Below are 14,101 nucleotides of genomic sequence, written 5' to 3' on the forward strand. Positions count from 1 at the left end.
TGCTTTCTCATTTTCTTACTTTTGTGCACTTTTTGTGTCGTTCTTCTTCATCACCAACATGGTAGAGTTTGAGAAGTTATATGTTCAGTTGGATGTCAATACCAACACCACTAGGGCCTGGCTAGAAAAGGCAGGCTTCCTGTGGTTCACATCCCTTCTGTGGATAAAGGCCATGAATAACCCTGATGCAAAGGCCTAGCTTGAAAAAATGTAGAAGAATGGTCCAATTCGCACCAGTGATGGTGTGCAAGTCATTGATTGCGATGTATGTATTAAAAGTCTTCATGCTACTGTAGGAGGGTGCCACAACCATTACTCCAATACCTAAGAAAGAGATAGGGGCATTCTTTGGCTTGAAATGGTTTGGCAAGGTGCACAAGATAGCTAATCATTCCAACCCCATCAATCATCTCCATTTCCAATTCATGAGACAAAGACCACTTTTATGTTCAAGAGAGCCATAGGCTAGTTCTTGGATATAGACATGAGCAAATAGGTGTCAAAGGCTACCCTATTGTGCATTTGAATCCATAATTAGGGAAAACAAACATTGCTCCTTATTTTAGTCTACTAACCAATGGTTTTGCTGGGACAAAACATAAGCCAAGGGATTGTTCACCCACAAGCTGCTACTTCAAGATTAACCCCTCACCTTCAATTTGTGAAGAAGAAAAAAATTAGGACTAGAAATACAAAAATTACCTTTTGAAAGTTCCAATTTGGGAATGTTGCTTCCCTATTTTGCTAGAGATACATGCAATACATTCATGTTTTCTTCTCTATTTTGTCTACACTTACATTTTTGAAAGTTGCAATTTTGCGAATCTTATTCAATGGTTATTTGTAGAAAAGACTCTATGCGCTAGATCCTTTAGTAAATCACCATAGAGCATATGTAATCAAAGTCCTCTATTTATTTTTCTTTTTTTTGGGGGGGGGGGAGGGAGGGGTGTGTGTGTCGGATTCAAAGAAAAAGGTGTGTGAAGTATTCCTTATAGATGAGGTAATCAATGATGTAAGTATAACAAAGGAGGGGTGTGTGGGTTGGATTTTAAAAAAAAGGTGTGAAGTTTCCCTTATAGACGAGGTAAGCGTATAACATAGGATGATGGAGAAAAATAAGGAGATACTCTAGGAAAATATTGGGAGAGAATTTAACAAGCGATGATGTCACCATAACATAGGATGATGGAGAAAAATAAGGACATAATTAGGAAATGATGGAGAGAGAATTTAAGAGTTAATTGAGGTAATTAAGGACAAATTTAGGGAATCTCCTTAAGGGGATCAAGCATAAAATTTAAGGAATCTCCTTATAGAATATTCTTGTATCTCTTTGGCTACTTAAGAGCCACCAACAAATAAGAAAAATAAATCTAATTGTTTTGAGTTTATATTGCTAATCATTCAAGTATATTTTTATCTGATCATTCTTGTTTTTTAATTTCTCATGGCTTCATTAAACTTAGTGTTTGATCCTCCTTAGAATCTTCTCTTTCTTTGTTTTTCTCTTCTCTCTTAGTCTTCACAACTTTGTCACTTTTACACAACTATGTATTAACCTATTGTGTGTCAAGCACTTATGTATGATGTGTGTCACATATAGCCTATAAATGTCATTGTTATTTGGAGAGACTCTTGCACTTTGGTTGTCTTTTCTTTTGTTTTTCTCTATTGATGCCTAGGTGCTTCTTACATTGGATTGCATTACTTTCACTCTATGGCTAATTTCTGGAGTCACATTGGTTCTTTTGATGGAAAACATCTTAATGTTGTCACATCTTTAATGTTGTGTTCCCAATTATTTTTCATTTGTTTTAAAGGAAAATTACATAACATCCTCTTTTTTGTAACTAGCTAATATAGACTTTGCACCATTTCAAAGTCTCATGGAAACTAGCTAATCTAGACTTTGCACCGTTTCAAAGTCTCATGGAAACTAGCTAATCTATAGAATTTCAAAGTCTCATTGGTAATATAACCACTAATCTCTCACTCTTTGTAACTAGCTAATCTAGGCTATGTGTAGACTATCTCTTAAGTTAGAGAAAGTCTCATTGGTAATATAATAGCTAATTTCACACTCTTTGTAACTAGCTAATCTAGGCTATATGTAGACCATCTCTTAATTTAGAGAAAGTCTCCTGGCAATATAACATTTGATTTCACCCTCTTTGTAACTAGCTAATATAGGTTATGTGTAGAACCTCTCTTAAGTTAGAGTGTATAGTCACTTGGGCTTTCAACTCATAGGCCATTGGTAGAGCTATCACTCATTGATGGATCCTACAGTTCAAGGTAAAGATTATGAAGATGAGAGCCAATTAATCATCTCAATGGCTTGTGACTTGAATTCTTCCACCAAGCGTGTTCTACATTTACATTGAATCTTATTTCTTTTGAAAACCATGGATGAACTTCCAAAAGTAGAGTGGCCTACATTTTATAAGGAACCTTATATCTTTTTACTATGTTTAGTATTGTCCTCCTACTAATAGGATACATTTAGAAGTTCATAGAGAAATTAAAAACCATAAGAAGTTGTTTAAGGTATAGTAGTAGACTAATATATGACAAATTTATTTGAAAAAAATATTCATTTACCTCCTAAAATCTAATCTTTTTTTTTTCGATAGCATAAAGTTACATTCATCTAGTATCTACATCTATTGGCTATGAAGTATTTGAATATCTCTTAAAAATTATGTTCCATTTTATATTTTTAACATTCAAGGTTATACTTTCAACTTCATTTGTTACACACCATTTTGTTAAAAAATACAAGAATTGTTTTAAGACTTAACTTCATTTATTACACACCATTTTGTTCAAAAGTACAAGAATTGTTTTAAGACTTGAAGAATTTACTAGAAGTAGAGATATACTAAAGAACTTTCTAGCTTGCACATATTAACCTTCTAGAAGTATAAGAAAACATAGAGAAATTACAACATCAAGATTTGTAAGGGGAGTTATAATTTTTGAGCTAGTGGATGGGTCTTTTTTTTTATAAAACTGAAGGGGGAATAAAGTTATCAAAATCAAGCACTTCTCTTCTGAGTCCAAATTTCTTTTCATAATAAGAGTTTTTTCTTGGTGCATTAAGCATTACGTATACAAAAAATATTGTGTGCATATAATTGTAAGTATAGCAATCCATATTGCAGTGGATATCTACAAAAATTGATGTTCATACATTTTGAATGAGTGCTTATGAACATCCATAAAATTTAGAAATCCATATTGTAGTGGATCTCTATGAAAATTAAATATTCAAACATTTTGAAAGAGTGCTTATGAGAATTCATAAATTTTGGAAATATTACAAAATCAAGGCTTCTAGGGATTATCAAGCACCGAGGAATTTTTATGGTTGATTGGTTGTGAATTAGGATGTTTTAATGAGAGGATATTTTTTAGGGGAAGGTTTAAAGAGGGGGCACTTGTAACAGAAGGGGATGTTTGACTTTCATGTTGAAGGTTTTTGTAGGAGGATGCATAAAAGAGGAAGATGAGAAGAGAAAGAAGAAGAAGAAGGACAAGGAGCCCATAGAAGTAGTCAAGGTGACCTTCATTTATGTTGCGAGGGATCCAATTTCTATTGATGTGGTGGAAAGAGGAGACATAGGTGACAATAGTAACAATGAGTGTGCTAACATAGTTGCCAAGTCCCATGCATAAGAGGAAGAGAGAGGAGCCTAAACTACGCATGCTATAAGAGATCTCAGTGTAGAAGAAGTCCATTTGAGAAACAATGAAAAGTGAGTTAGAGATACCGATTATGGTGAATTGAGGGATAAGCCAAAGGATGGAAAACTTGGAAGAGGAGCGGAGTCTTTCCATCTCCAAAGTGGCGGCTATTAACATGCCTATGGCAGCAATCCCTATGCCCCACCCCATGCGTTGTAGTGATGTGAGTCCCTTGGCATGACCTGTCTTTGCTCTTATTCTTGGCACTACCATGTACTCATAGAAAGGTGGAAAGGTTATTCCGGCAAGGTTTGTGAACAAACGCATTGATCCTGGAGGTACTTTAAATCCCCAAAGCCAAGAGTCCATTGCATCTCCTTGTACCACAAAGAATGACACCAATTGGGCGTTTGCCACATTGTACATGATCCCTATTAGTACCACCGGAATAATCCTCATCACACACTTCACCTCTTCCACTTGTGTCACTGTGCATAGCCTCCATGGATTTGGTGTAGCATTGTCCTCCATCTCGTTACTATTGATTAAGGCCGCTTTGTCAAGCCATCTGCAAATTAAAAAATAAACATGTATATATGTATTAGTAGAGAGTGACCAAATGGGTTAAGGGAAACATTATCATGAATTGCTTTTAAAAAGAAGTATACACATATGTTTTTTTGAGAGAAGTACAACACACACACATATTTTTTTTAAAGAAGTAAAACATGTTTTTTTCACCCCTTTGTGGAGAAAGGGGGAAGGAGTGGTGGGCCAAAATCAAACCCACATCTAGAAACAGAAAGGGTGCCACATTATCCACAGCTATTGTCCCCTCCCTTAAAACTGACTTTTGAGTGGTGATGGGGGATAATGTTGAACTAGTAAGAATGAGAAGCACCTTCACACCCCAACCCACCAACCACCCCATAAAAAAAGAAGAAGGGAAAAAAACATCACCACCACTTCTATAAAAGTGCACACTATACACTATATAAAACCACCACCACTTCTAAACAAAATGTACACTATACACTATATATCTAATTATAATCTATAAAATATATGTACGACTTAGTAAAGGCATAGTCAACATGGCTTATAACATTTTCTTAGCTTTCCTCTCCTTCCACCATGGGCCCTCTGTCATTTGTCTCCACATACCTTTCTTCCCAATGCTCTCTCTCTCTCTCTCTCTCTCTCTCTCTCTCTCTCTCTCTCTCTCTCTCACACACACACACACACACACACACACACACACACACACACACATGAGCAATTAAGAGAGAGAACAAACCATATTCCTTTTTTCTCAAGTTTTACCTTTTCCACTATATTATTTAGGCTCTCTACATGTATGTCTCAAATTCTCTCCCTCTATGTATTTTTCAAAGTAGCAAGTACTAAACCAATGTTGTGAGGAGGTGTTAGGAGGTGTTAGAAAGCTTAAAATTGAAGAGCTACATACCTCAAGGTATTACTGTGACTAATTTTGCAACTACCAAGGATGGCAGATTTCTCTCCAGGTACTTCATAGAGGCAACCATCATCATCTAGTTTCCGATTGAGCTTACGAGTGGCACTCACGAGCACTTGTAAGATACGAAGGAGGGGGTTACCACCAGGCTTGACTTGGCGTAGGTGAGGTACACCAATTAGGAAGAGTGGGACAGAAAACCCCACGGAGGCAGTTGAGATCCAGAACCCCAAGGCCCACCTACAAAATAGCTCTCAGATTTTAAAGGGCAAATCTCTCATGTCAAAGAACATCCACATTTTTTATTACACAAGGACTGTTCGCTTTTTTTTCTTAATTTACCTAAGACAACCATTTTTTAATTACTCGAGGCAACATCACAATACTTTTTTGTTTTTTGTTTTTTTCTTATCTTCTTTATTTTGTAAAGGTACACACATTGCCTTCATAAAGGGCAAGCCAAAGGGATGATTCTTATTTTTTTGCTTCTAGGCACATTGAAAAATATTAGTTGAAAACCTTCCCCCCTCCCCCCTCCTCTACTATCCCTTTATAGGCCTAGTCAATAAAGACAAGCGTTGTATGATTGAGTTCCATTACACACATAAGCGCTACCCTACCCATCCAAACAAGTACACTTCTTGTGTGATGAGGTTCATCACACACACATAAGTGCTAGGCTACCCATCCAACCAGATTGATTAGAAATTTGAGTTAGGTCTTCACAAAAATAAAACTTTCACAATGTTTTGACTGTACTTAGATAGTTATTGGTAACAAACACATGTAGTTTTAAAGTACAAACACATGTAGTTTTAAAGTACGTAGTTTACAAAATCATGACCGGTTGGCATATAGGCGGGCATTGGTGGGTGCCGATGGACAAATGTAATGTAAAAAAAACAGTTTACAAAATGGTGATGATCGGTTGGCATATAGGCGAGCATTAGTGGGTGGCGTATGGACAAATGTTTGTAAGTGTGTGAAGTGTGTGTGTGTGTGTGTGTGTGTGTGCTTGATCCAACAAGATTCATCAAAAGCAGTAGAGAACTAGCCCCCTGAATTTGAATCATGACCTGCCTCAAGAGATCCTTTTCCCTTGAAGATAAATTATATTCCTGATGTAATTGATCAAGTTCTTTCCACCAAACCTCTGTTTCATCCCAACAATCCACTAACCTTCTTAAACCCCTATTATTCAACCTCCTTGCAGAATAAATATCCAACAAGCCAAATGGTGGATTATATTCATGAGACCACCAAATATTTAAGCTAAACAATGAATTCCCTGAAACCCTGTACCCCCCATCCCAAACCATCAACCTCAGCACATCTTTCCAATTACTGATGAGCCTCTTGCAAAAGGAAGAAGCAGTCACTTTTAGAGGAGCATAAGAAAACAGTTTTTCCTTCCATCCCAAACCCTGCTAAGTCCCTTTTAATAAAACCAAAGAGGCCTCCACCAATTCTCTGACCATAGCAGTCCATGTTTCTTCTTGAGACAGACATTTTGGAAGAAATTGAGCCACCCTCGAGTGGGTAAATGCACAATCTCAATCCCCCCTTCACTCTTTGGCATAGACACTTTATCCTAGGCCAACTAATCTATAGGTCCTTCCTAGAGCCTTTAGCATTTCTCCACAGAAAATCCCTTATAGGGCTCAAGAGTCTCTTCCAATGACTTTTACCAAACTCAACCCCACAGGGCATAGAAACATTATATATGCATTTAACACTGTATTACAAATCACCACTCTATCATGAAAGGGAATTCTAACCCCTTCCCACTTCTTTAATTTTGCTAAAAATCTGTCTAAAGCCCAATCCACCAACTGCTTATTTGTAACATGAACCCCAAAAGGAACTCCCAGATGTTTTACAGTTTGCTCTCTTTTATGGCAATCTCACACCCCCACCTATGCAAATCAAAATCATTATCCTCTAACAAACTAATAATCCTGGACTTTTGGATATTACACTTTGAACCAGAAGCATTTGCAAATTCCTGAATAATGTTTAGAGCCTGTCTCATATTTTCATTATTATCAGCCTTTAAAAACAACAAAGAGTCATCAGCAAAGCATTGAATGACTAGTTGTTCACTGAATCTCAATATTAGTCCAACAACAATGCCTTTTGAGCAAGCATCCTCCAAGGCAACAATCAATGGGTGAGAGGCAATGGCAAATAGCAGAGGGGCAAGAGGGCATCTCTGCCTAACAGATCTGTTAATAACAAAACCACAAATAACTCTACCATTCAGCAAAACATTAGAGTGGCTTCTCCAAGTGAGAGTGTAGATACAATTGGCTATTCTAGGTCTAAACCCTAGCTTCTCCATCACTCTAGCCACAAAAGACCAATGCACTCTATCATAGGCTTTTTCCAAATCCAGCTGTAGCATAACACATTTTCCAAATCCAGCTATAGCATAACACATTTTCCAAATCCAGCTGTAGCATAACACATTTTTGCTGGGTTTTTAAAGCAATATCCCTGCCTAGCATGGCAGCAAATATATTGTCATAAATTGATCTCCCTTCGAATGAACCCATGTTGCCTTTTTGATATCACCTTTTGCAGCACAAGAGTTATCCCGATTGCAATGACTTTGGCTAAGATTTTGTATATCACTGTTAATAAAGTGATTGGTCTCCAATGCCCAAACCTATTGTAAGCCACTTGCTTACTTAAAATCGTTATCCAAACTCCCTGACTTGAAGGTCTTGTTACAAACTTCCCAAACAATGTCCTTCAGAGAAGGCCAAAAAGCAATAAAAAACTCAACAGTCAGGCCATACCAGCCAAGGGCCTTATCCTTTCCCAATTTCAAAAGTGCCAGCCAACACTCCTCAATATCCACATCTCTCTCTAGCCATCTAGCTTTATCAGCCTCCACACTACAATTAACCATCCCAATAAGTTTATTCTCAACTTCCTATTAGAGTAATCCTGGAACCTAGAAACTCTACCCACTTTTTTGCAATAAGACCAATGCCATCTATCTTTTGTCCTTTCTCATCTAGAATCTCCCCTACAACTTCCCTACTACCCTTCCCCCCTGCCAATTTAAATAGAGAACTTTCAAGCTTCCTGCTATTATTAAATGTTTTCCTCCTCATCCAATTTAGTTCCCGTCTAGCAGCCATCTCATCCTCTTATTTCAAAGCATTCTAACACTTAAAAAATTCAGTGACTTCCTCTTCAGTAAGCCCATCAACCTCTCTTCTTCTAAAGAAGATCCAACTGTCTAGTCCAGTCTCTCCTTTCTTGTCTCTTCTCCTCAACTCTTAATTTTCCTACAATCTTAATGACTCCTTGCATCTCATTAGCAAACCTTCTCCATGACCGTGCATTCATTCCTATGACTCTCAACCTATTAACGGCTTGCATCTCATTAGCAAACCTTCTCCATGACCGTGCATTCATTCCTATGACTCTCAACCTATTAACGGCTTGCTCAATATACTTAATAAAAAGGTTGTCCTTTAACAAGAGGTTATTAACTCTCAATTTTCTAGTTGAATATTGATCCATCTCAGCCTTTCCCAACTCCTCATAATGCTATCTCCACTTTAGAGGCATATGATCAAACTAAAATCAATTGCCATCCTTAAAGTGTGTGGAATCTAGGAAGCTTGTCGACTAAAGAAAAGTCTATCAATTCTGGAAGAGGAATTCAAATATTGAAGACTGAAATATGTGTGCTCGGGAGAGTCCCTCCAATCTCCTAGAGGCCACCCATCCACCAACCCCATTTTCCCCCTCAGCTCCTCCCATTTACATTTCTCATGCCCTATCAGAATAGAACTCCCTCCACTCCTATCTACAAGATTCTCCACCATATTAAAGTCACCCAAAATAATACACTTATGCAAAATATTCATATTACTAATCCACTCCCACATACCACTCCTAATTTTATAGTTATGGGCTCCATATATATTAACTAGCCACACTTTCTCCCCATTGATCAAAATTTCCACCATCAATAGCCTGCCATTAGGATGATTGGCTATAATAGTCGGATTCAAGTCTCTCTTAATAGCAAACATCACACCACTATAACCCGAGTTCACCCCCCCATAGATAACCATCCAATCCTTAAACCTATCCTTTCTCAAAACTATAGCCCCAAAAAGATTGTGTTCCTGGACTGCATAAATAGATAACCCCCATTCTTTAACTACCCCCCAAAATAGAGCATTTTTCTTCTTGTCTTTAATTCCTTAATAGTCCAGGTACAACCCAAGAGTCCTCTCTCCCTCTGGCTAGCTTCTTCTTCACGACGCCTCTTCATGTCCTCCGTCTCCTCAAGTCCCCAAGTCCCCCAAACCCTCGCCATGCTCCTCAACACCTCATGACCAAGCATCCACCATCATGGGCGTGCATGCACGCACAAATAGTCGTAAATCCCTTCGACGTACAGGGACATGTATCCCCACATGCATGGAATTAACTCACCACTCCCCCACTAATAGAAATTATCACTCTCACACGCGGTCCCACATCACCACTTGTCTAGCCCGGATTAAATTGATGAAAGCAACAACTAGGGCTTTGTATGCAGAACTAAGGAAAGGGCATTTGAATGTGGACTATTGCAACAAAATTTGGAAGGTGAGCTGGAGCCCTCGCTATTCGAAAATGAAATGGAAAGAACTGTGGGAATCTCCTATTCCTTTTAAGTTTCAGGTGTTCTTGTGGGAGAGTCTGCATGTGGGCACTTCCTATTGGAGTGAAACTTGTGCAGAAGAACTTCACTAGTGGGTGCTATCCCAAATGCAGATATACTTTAGAGGATGGCAAACATGCTTTTTGGAACTGCCCAGCCATCAGAGGGGCATTTTTGAAAAATAATGAAATGGGTGGAACATGGATTAGGGTTTCAGACATAGTGGGCTGACTGGATTTTGGGCAAATGGGCTATTAGTGCTGAGGGTGCAGATTTTCTACTCAATATAATCAGAGCTTGTTGTTTATGGGAAATTTGGATATCTAGGAACTATTTTGTGTTTCAGAATGTATTGGAAGTTAGCTTGGATGTGATAGGAATGATGCATAAATGTATGTATATGTGTAGATCTATGATCTCTATAAACACGTTAGAGATTGATGGTCTGGATTTGATGTTACAGAGAATGCAGAATGGTATCAACTGACTATTGATCTAGCTTGGATCCCCTCTTGCATACTAGGGAAACCTAATTTGTAGTTGGTTTGATGCTGATTTCTTTGGAGGTGAAGCCCAAGCAAGTGAAGCTTGGTCCTAAGGCTAAAAGATGATTTCTTTGGAGGTGAAGCCCAAGCAAGTGAAGCTTGGTCCTAAGACTAAAAGATGGTAATTGAAAGAGAAGCAGATAGACCATACTTTTGTGGCTTTCATAGAGAATCCAGTGGGGACAAGATCCACTATTAAGATCTGGTCAAGGAAGGGTGATGTGCTGGAAAAACAGACTCCTAGAGGGTGCACTACTGAAGCTTTAATGGAAGCCTCTATTTTGTTGAATTATCATGTGTCTTGGGAACACTCTTCTTTTTGTAATGGAGGAGGATAGATGGAATTAGTTATGTGAATTGCTAAACAAAAGTGATTACAGATGTAAGGGTAGGGATATGATATTGACTTCTGGTGTCAGTTTGATGTAAAAAGCTTTTTTTTTGCTGATTCATATATATATATGTACTGGTCCCAAACAAAATGTGTGTGTGTGTGTGCGCTTTTTTTTAAAAAGACTTTCCACACACCTTTGTTTCTTTTCCCACCCTTTTATGGAGTGGGTTGGTTTTCTTGGGTTTGAGAATGGAGACAAGCATAAGCAAGGGTTTGTTCACACACACCTGCCTATGTTCTCCACGTAAGTAAGCACAGTGAGAGCCAGCATGACGCCAACGTTGGAGGCCACAAATACCCAGCTGAAGAAGCGGGCCTTCTCTTTTGGACTGTCGAATTGGTCCCCGCCCAACGACACGATGACCGGCTGGTAGGAACCGCACCCTATCGCCGTCACATACAGTGACACAAATAAGAACGTTGTCGATGCCCCTCCATTGTTCTCCCGCATGCTCACTCCCACTGCCGACAGCACACATCCCTGCCATCCAATATTTTTCTTCTCACATCTTAAAACTTGCAATTTCAAAAATTTACCAAGCTTTTTTTCCAACATTTATAGGTTTTTTTTTCCACTAAAATGCTTATTTTTTTATACCAATTTTAAAGATTTCTAAAATTACAAAAATAAATTTTACAATTGAGATCATTTATTTTCAACATTTATAGGTTTTTTCACTAAAATGCTTAAAGATTTTAAAAAATTTTAAAATTACAAAAATAAATTTTACAAGTGAGATGATGAATTTTGCGGATGCATCGTAAGGGTTTGCGGGTTTTCTTATGAACACTGATTCCCTGCCCATTCCCAACAATTCACCTTAAATGCATGCATGTGATTCTTGACAATTAATGCATGTGATTATCCTCGACCAACGATCCTAATGATCCACCTCACGACATCCATTTTGAGCCACACTTGCTTTACACCATACAAGCATCCATGTATTACTTCCCTTTGTACCTTGACAAGATATACCCTTCTTCCAAGCTTTTTTTTAGCCCCAAAAAAACAAAAAAAAACATCAATTTATATAAATCTAGTTATATCTTTGGTTGCAAAAGAAAGAAAATCTCTTAAAAAAATCAAATCTCATAATGTTTTGGTACATTGTGAATGATGTTGCTCCGTTACGTGTACATTATAAGAACTTTAAAGTAAATCTCATGTTACCTTTAGTATCTCTATCTCTATATTGTCTTAAGGACGAATTTCATGGGACTCCTAGTGGTAGCATGGTAAGAATTGAGGCGAAATGTCTAGAGGCTCAGGCATGAAATTTGGAGGTTGGAGGAGGGGTAGGCTCGTACCCGTAGAAAGATGGGTGAGGTTAATCATACTATGAATGATGGTCTTTCCTTATGCATACGTTTGAGAAGAGTTTCATAAGAATGTAAGACCTTAAATTTTTTTAATTTGATTTTATATAACTAGTCTAGACTTTGTGAATTGTTCTCTGTTTTTTTCAATCATTGAATTGCCCTCTTTTATCTTATTTACAAAATATAAAGTCCCCTACCCTACTGATGTACACACACTCTCTCTCTCTCTCTTTTATCTTATGACAAAATATAAACTCCCCTACCCTACCCTACCCTACCCTGCGCTCTCTCTCTCTCTCTCTCTACTAAAATTATTAAAGACATGGAGTATGAATTAAAAAAAAATTTTGCGGATTCGGATTTATACCAGCGTGTAGACGATGAGGAAGGTGGCGACGGTGAGCATGCGGCCGAGGTAGGCGTCGCCCACGAAGGCGCCCAGCAGGCACGTGACGTACACGGTGCCCACCAGGTTGGTCGCGTTGTTGGCTGCGGCAGCGTTCCCTTGCCCCCACACCCTCCTCAGATACAGCACCAAATTGAAGAACACCCCCCCAAACGCAAAGTACCCGCACACCACAGCCCCTGCCGCCCTCGCCATAATACATCATTAAGTTAATCCTAATTAATTGCTTCACATATTAACCATAATCAGCTTCATCCATTCTCCTCTTCATCAAAATTATCCGCTCATCCCACCATAATTCGGTTAATCTTCCAATCCATCCTCAGTAAAGCCGCACACCATTTCTTTCTCTTACATCACAGTGATTAGATAACGTACATGAATTAATCACCAACGAGTCCCTAAAACCTCGTGCAAGTTTATGCTTAAACATTCAATTATAAATAATGGGTGGTTTAACATGTAGTCGCGTGTACACCACACGTGGATTCATTAAAACTTAAATACTCTAATTGTTAGACACATGATTATAGCCAGTATAGAAAGGTTTGAGGTGGATGAAGAGATACATAAGCTGCTTTTGATTAAGTACAGAGATAAAGAGATAAATAAGCTGCTTTTAGCTGTTTAGTAGATCATTACTTACACAGAAATAAAGTGGAGATTAGGGTTCACTTACCAAGAATGAAGATAGAGGTTTTTGAGCCTCCAAGCTGTTGGTGTTTGATTATCGATCTTCCACGCCAGTCCACCATGGAAGAATCATCATCGTTTGTCCTTGGAGGGCAAGAGGTGCTATTACAACAAGGCGGAGATGGTGAGCTTCTGCTAGGCTTGCCATCATCACCTGCATTAATGTTAATATTCTCCTCCATAGGACTATAATAATTTCCGCTAGGCATATGCTCACCAACACCATCTTTTAATCCAAAGGTTTGTTCCTCACTCTTGTAATTACCATTAACATGCTTAATAGGTTCAACAACCCTACTTTCCTTAATCTTGTAGCTGGAAGGCTTTGTTGGAGAACTCATAACCGAACTCATCTCACTCATCACAAATTAATCCAACGCATTAAGGACTACACATATGCTAAACAACCTAATTAAACACTGATTAACCTATAACACATAAATTTAAAAAGGAGTGTTTCGGATACTGATCAAACCTTAAACTGATACTTAAAGATTTAGTTTTGGCTTGGGGCTATAAATATAACCAAGTCTTGGGTGGGTATATCAATTTTAGAGGCTGTAAAGGGTTTATTCGTATTCATGTTCCGTTTTGATTCCTTCGAGACCATCTACTCTCGATAGTTTTGAAGTAACCTAAATTGCACCGTCGCCACATCCATTGTTGCCCAAAGTACACGACAATGGTGTTCCCATGATTCCATGAATATCCCACTAATATTCCTCCCACCACTCTAAATTTAATGTGAGGGGGACCACAAAAAACAAACATCTTGCTACACCACTAGAGATCACAAAAAAAACATCTTGCCACACGCTAGAGAGATGAGTGAGGCTCTAATCCAATGCCATCCCATGGCCAGTGCCAACTTGGAAGTTATGCATAAGTTTTTGGGAGT

General features: G+C 38.3%; 1 protein-coding gene across 1 annotated transcript; it reads right to left on the minus strand.

Moving 5' to 3' along the window:
• Positions 1 to 3,111: 3,111 nt before the first annotated feature.
• Positions 3,112 to 13,724, minus strand: LOC147624438 (protein NRT1/ PTR FAMILY 8.1-like). The gene is made up of 5 exons (XM_086819965.1): positions 13,190 to 13,724; positions 12,472 to 12,689; positions 11,009 to 11,262; positions 5,159 to 5,407; positions 3,112 to 4,258 (listed from the first exon to the last, which is right to left on the minus strand). The coding sequence occupies exons 1-5, from the start codon at positions 13,563 to 13,565 to the stop codon at positions 3,340 to 3,342; spliced, it is 2,016 nt and encodes a 671-aa protein (XP_086676091.1). The 5' UTR covers positions 13,566 to 13,724; the 3' UTR covers positions 3,112 to 3,339.
• Positions 13,725 to 14,101: the final 377 nt, after the last annotated feature.

The sequence above is a fragment of the Cibotium barometz genome, chromosome 25 (assembly GCF_041138505.1).
Source record: "Cibotium barometz isolate CiBa-2024 chromosome 25, ASM4113850v1, whole genome shotgun sequence".
NCBI lineage: Eukaryota > Viridiplantae > Streptophyta > Polypodiopsida > Cyatheales > Cibotiaceae > Cibotium > Cibotium barometz.

Bases quoted from the DNA above. Each gene is read 5' to 3' on its own strand.
- LOC147624438 (XM_086819965.1), bottom strand. From the start codon at position 13,565: ATGAGTGAGATGAGTTCGGTTATGAGTTCTCCAACAAAGCCTTCCAGC. The intron at 5,408-11,008 runs GTGTGTGTGAAC...GCTATTTTGTAG, and splicing joins TACGTGGAGAACATAGGCAG to GTGGGCCTTGGGGTTCTGGA. The intron at 4,259-5,158 runs GTATGTAGCTCT...TTTAATTTGCAG, and splicing joins AGTCACAGTAATACCTTGAG to ATGGCTTGACAAAGCGGCCT.